This window comes from Rutidosis leptorrhynchoides, chromosome 8, assembly GCF_046630445.1.
Source record: "Rutidosis leptorrhynchoides isolate AG116_Rl617_1_P2 chromosome 8, CSIRO_AGI_Rlap_v1, whole genome shotgun sequence".
In the NCBI taxonomy this organism is placed as follows: domain Eukaryota; kingdom Viridiplantae; phylum Streptophyta; class Magnoliopsida; order Asterales; family Asteraceae; genus Rutidosis; species Rutidosis leptorrhynchoides.
This window is the reverse complement of record NC_092340.1, coordinates 313,868,545-313,874,359: the sequence shown is the minus strand read 5'-3', so window position 1 is coordinate 313,874,359 and position 5,815 is coordinate 313,868,545. Positions and strand designations below refer to the sequence as shown.

The following is a 5,815-nucleotide window of genomic DNA, read 5'->3' as shown; positions in this document are numbered from 1 at the left end:
ACAGGCATCAAACAACATTATTCCTACGATCAAGGTAAATTCTAATGATGAACTTATTCAAACCCTTGGACAAGCTGTTATTGCTAAGGTCAAAGACCTTGAATATTTAGAGTATTATATTGAAATTTGTGAAAGCGAAAATCTTAGTGGGTTCACTATCAAATACTTAGGCGGCCACTACCTAGTGCTTATATTTGAGGAATCCGATCCGGCCCTTGATCTGATAAACAACTCGGACCACCCATTATGGAAATGGCTTGAGGATATTAATCCATGGGACCCCGAAGTTTGTAAAACCTCTGGTAGACTTGCCTATGTTAATATATTTGGGGTACCTATTACTTGTTGGTTAGAGTCCACTTTCGTTGACATCGCAAAAAATTGGGGTGAGGTAATTGAAACGTTTAATTGTTTAATAACTAATGAAAACAACCAAGACCTATCCCATGGCTCGGTTATTGTCAAAACAAATAACTTTGCACCGATAAACGGCCAAGCAATTATTAATCCTGGAGACATCAACCAAACAAAGGTTTATATCATCGAAATCCAAAACTTTACCATGTTTAACCCTTATGGTGATATCGATAACTCATCTAATTGGGACGATGAAAGTCTCTCGGATGGTCATATTTCTGATGAAGAATCTCACTTGGATTGTGAAAATCGGGTTGAAGGTAACGTTGAAAAGATCACTCAAAATAATAATCATATACCCGGTCAACCACACATGGTTAACACACCCATAAAACAAACATCACCCAATTCCTCCAAACGTATGGATACTATACATTTTAATAATAACACTTGTAGCCAACCTCATCAATCAACCAATATTTCGAGATCTATCAACCGTAATGATACCACCAACATACATACTCCAAACCTCACCAACTCCAATACCGAAGCCAAAACCAATTGCTCAGAAAAGATATCTTGTTCCTCAAATGAAAATTTGCCACCACCCATACCTGATTTTGTTTGTTGTCCATAAAATTAACACCAACATCTCAACTCCTACACATGGTGAATCTGCCTCTCCAAGGCTTTCAGTCAACCCACAGCCCTACATCTATACCGATACAAACAGCCCAAATCCACTAAATGATGAAGCAGTCTTACCGATACCACACGTGACAGTTCAGCCAAATACAGTTTGTTCTAGCCCACTGGACCAAGTGCTTAATGATGATACACCAAGGTCCACTCCTGATACCCTTGATCAGAACAGCCCCATCTGTAGTGAAACATCCCACATTCTAAATTCACCAATTCGTGACTCAACCGTGCAAGGTGATAATGATTTCGACTCTAGTCAGCAGCACAACCCCATTAATTCACCATTAAACCTCCAATCAAACTCACCATTACAATTTATGCCCGCCCCAAACGACACACAACAAACGAACTCCGATCCTTTCAACATTGAACCCTTACTTGTTACGGATAAGACAATCGCTAAAAAGAGAAAAATCACCAATTCCATCGCCTACCCTATCACTAATCCAAAAACCACCCCTCAAAATCCTGATATAAAAAGGCCTAGATCCAATATGCTCTACATTAAACACCTTCCAAGAAGTGGCCAAAAACTCAGAATTTCACAGTTGGCTAAACGTGGTAAATCCTCAACTAATGGTGGCGGTAACACATCCGGTTACTCGAGGGGATCTCACACGGACACGGTGCGTAACAAAAAGAATAATAAGACAAGTTCTACCACTAGCAACAGTTTGGACACAAACGAATTCGGGAAATGTATCGGGATCCGCCGCAACAAACAATGAATCCAGCCTCCGTTACATCATTTTTGTAAGTTTTCTCATGTGTACGATTTCTTTAAATATTCGGGGTATTGGGTAAACGGGTAAAATAAGTTGGCTTAAACGTATTTGCAATAAAGAAAAACCAACAATTTTAGGTCTACAAGAAACTAAATGCGGACAAACACGTGATAATACCATTGAATCTTTCTGGGGTAATTCTGCTTTTAAATTCGTCCAAAAGGACTCGGTTGGTGCTTCCGGAGGTATCTTAACTATTTGGGATACAAATATCTTCTCCGTTAACTATGCTATTGAGGGTGAATTCTTTTTAGCAATTTGCGGGTCATGGGCGGGTCATGACTCTGAAATTGCCTTCATTAATGTATATGGCCCTCATTCCAACTCCAAAAAACTAAGACTCTGGAGCGAACTTTCATCCCTCATTAACTCTCTTAACATTCCACACATTGTTTTTGGCGATTTTAACGAAGTAAGAAATAAAACGGAACGTATGAATTCGGAATATAATCAACATTGGGCGGATAACTTTAATAACTTCATTAACAACTCAGGATTAATCGATCTCCCATTAGGCGGTAAAATATTTACACGGATATGCGAAAAAACAATGAAGTTTAGTAAGCTATATCGATTTCTCGTTTCTGACGGTATTTTTACAATCTGGCCCAACACACCATCCAAAACTCTTGATCATGACCTTTCTGATCATTGCCCCATCATCCTAAGGAATAATCCCATTGATTCTGGCCCAAAACCTATACGCGTGTTTGACACATGGCTTGATCTAAAAGATGCCGACATTGTCATAGAAAGGGCTTGGTCGATCCCAACTATTGGTAATAGACCAGATTGCATCTTCCGTAATAAACTAAAAAACGTTAAAATGGAACTTAAAAAGCATAGTAATCAACTCTATAACATAGATTCACAAATCCGAGATCACTTAACCGAATGTAATAACTGGGAACAAACCGCCGAAACCAGACCATTATCCGAATCAGAAAAACAAAAATGGATTGATGAAAAAATGCAACAAATCACTAAAGAAAAAAAGAAAACTAACATGCTTAAACAAAAATCAAGAATTAAATGGGCACTTGAGGGAGACGAAAATTCAAAATATTTTCACAATTATATTAAAAGAAGAACAAGTAAAAACAATATCCATGGTTTGTCAATTAATGGTACATGGTCTGAAGATCCTAACCAAATAAAGCAAGAAGCATACTCATACTTTAATAACATCTTCCAATCCAAACACCTCTGTGACGAATGCCCCTTCGACGATATTTCACATCTCGAATACATCACCTCGTTGGACAACCAGCTCTTAGAATCTAAATTTAACGAAAATGAAATATGGGAAGCCATATGTAACTGCGACAGCTCCAAAGCACCTGGCCCGGACGGCTTTAATATGAAATTCTTTAAAAAACACTGGGAATTGATAAAACAAGATCTCATTAAATCTCTTGATTGGTTCTGGGCCAACTCGGAAATCTCCAATGGATGTAATGCATCTTTCTTCACTTTAATCCCGAAAAAACCTAACCCAATCGGACTAAACGAATATCGCCCAATTTGCCTAATAGGTAGCTATTATAAAATCCTCACCAAAATACTTTCCAGCCGCCTTGCCAAGATCATCCACAAAGTTATAGGATCTGAACAAACCGCATTCCTCAAAGGCCGAAATATCCTTGATAGCGTCTTAAATGCAAATGAAATAATTTATGAATTATAACGTAAAAAACAAAAGGGGCTAATTTTTAAAGTAGACTTTGAAAAGGCATTCGATTGCATTGAATGGGACTTTCTATTTAAAACCATGCAATTCATGGGTTTTGGTTTAAAATGGATTAGTTTCATTCGTGCATGTTTTTCCTCTTCATCTATCTCTGTACTAATCAATGGCTCGCCCACCAGAGAATTTTCTCCCGAAAGGGGAATTCGACAAGGTGATCCCATATCGCCGTTTCTATTCATAATTGTCGCCGAAGGTCTTAATATACTTGTCAAAAGAGCATTAAACAATGGTCTTTTACAAGGATTAAAAGTCGGGCACGACAACCTCATCATAACACATCTCCAATACGCGGACGATACAATCTTTTTCGGTGAATGGAATAAAAGAAACGCCAAATATATCTCCAAACTCCTAAAATGTTTTGAAAATATATCGGGTCTCAAAGTTAACTTCCGCAAAAGTAAGCTCTATGGTATTGGTACATCCACGGCAGAAACCGAGCAAATGGCTAGTTACATTAACTGCTCTGCGGGATCTACCCCATTTACTTATCTCGGCCTTCCTATTAGAGTCCCCACTTCTCACACCTCTTCTTGGCAACCAATCGTCGAAAAATTTGACAAAAGACTATCGGATTGGGCTGCCAAATCAATTTCCTTCGGGGGCCGCCTTACGATCATCAAATCTATTCTAAGTAGTATCCCATTATACTACTTTTCATTATTTCATGCACCATCCGCTATCCTTAATGTTCTCGAATCTAAAAGACGGAAATTCTTTTGGGGAGGTTCTTCAAATGATAATAAAATTAACTGGATTAAATGGGATCAAATAATTTTACCATATGAAAGTGGGGGTTTAAACGTGGGATCTCTTTTTGCTAAAAACATATCACTACTATGTAAATGGTGGTGGCGTTTTAAAAATGAAGATAATGCTCTATTGGTAAAAATAATCAAAAGTATCTATGGGCAGGGGGTTGGATGCTAACATTTTATGCAGGAACATTTCAGGTCGCACCATTTGAAAAGAGATTATTAAAGCAGGAAAAGTCGCAGACAACGTAGGAACATCCTTCACATCCTCGATTTCAAAACGCATTGGCAATGGCACATCGATTAGCTTTTGGCACGATATATGGATCGGATCAGACAATTTAAAAGCGTTATTTCATAGGCTCTACATGTTAGAATCTCATAAAGAAGTAACTGTTGCCGATAGAATTATGCACGTTAATTCCACTTCGATCGGAAATTGGGATTGGTCCCGGACTCCTAGGGGCCGTGCAATGAACGAACTTGCGGAACTCAATAATCTAATTTCCTCCGTAAGTATTTCGGATTGCCCCGACTCATGGAAATTTTCCCTTGACGCATCCGGCATCTTCACTACATCAACTATGTCAAACCTGATCAATACGCTTAAATATGACATCAACTCTAGAAATCTATCATTACCGCACAACAAATATGTTCCACAAAAGGTCTTCATATTCTCATGGAGGGTCATTCAATTAAAAATCCTTGTCAGAAGTGAACTTGATAAAAAAGGAATTGACCTTCACACCATCTTATGTCCCTTATGCGATCACCATATCGAAACCATTGATCATGCGTTGATAAATTGTCAAAAAGTATCTTCAATTTGGATTCAGCTACTCAAATGGTGGAACCAAAATAGCACAACAATTTCTAACATCAATGAAGCCATCATCTCCGATCAAGGCTTCTCGCATACCCCCATTGGATCTTCCTTATGGCAAGCTACTAAATGGATTGCGTGCTACATTATATGGAAACATAGGAATCTTAAAGTTTTTTCAGGAAAAATATGGAACCCTGCAGTGATAATCTCCGAGATGCAAACTCAAAGTTTTAGTTGGATCTCAAACCGTTCGCGTAAAAAAACATCAATCGATTGGCATCAATGGCTTCTCAACCCTTCATTCTACGTGGCATCTCCTCCAAATCGCATGGGAGTCGGTTAATACGACATTATTTAAATCGGGTAGTGTTCGTTTGTCCTATTTTGCCTATGTGGGTTAGATTAAATGGGTAGGTTGTTCGTCATCTTTGTCACCGCTTGATCGGCACGGCTGTCTCCTCCTGCCCTGCTTGTGTTTCTTCACAAGTTCGTCCCTCATTGGGTTATTTAGACTACGCCACTCCCGATTATCCTTTCTAGTTTTAACTCCAATCTTTTTCCGAGTATTTCGATTGTTAAAAACATTGTATATAAGCGTATAGGGACTTGTATTGTTATAATCCGGGTAATAATAATA

At 38.5% G+C, this 5,815-nt stretch overlaps 1 protein-coding gene across 1 annotated transcript; it reads left to right on the top strand.

Moving 5' to 3' along the window:
- The first annotated feature begins 3,624 nt into the window (after positions 1-3,624).
- On the top strand, positions 3,625-5,521 carry LOC139864432 (uncharacterized). Its single transcript, XM_071853010.1, has 2 exons — positions 3,625-4,321; positions 4,581-5,521. Exons 1-2 carry the CDS (start codon positions 3,625-3,627, stop codon positions 5,519-5,521), a joined length of 1,638 nt encoding a protein of 545 aa, XP_071709111.1.
- Positions 5,522-5,815: the final 294 nt, after the last annotated feature.

Coding starts and splice junctions, on each gene's coding strand:
- LOC139864432 (XM_071853010.1), top strand. CDS start 3,625: ATGGGTTTTGGTTTAAAATGGATTAGTTTCATTCGTGCATGTTTTTCC. Junction 4,322..4,580: donor ACGGAAATTCTTTTGGGGAG/GTTCTTCAAATG, acceptor TTATTAAAGCAG/GAAAAGTCGCAGACAACGTA.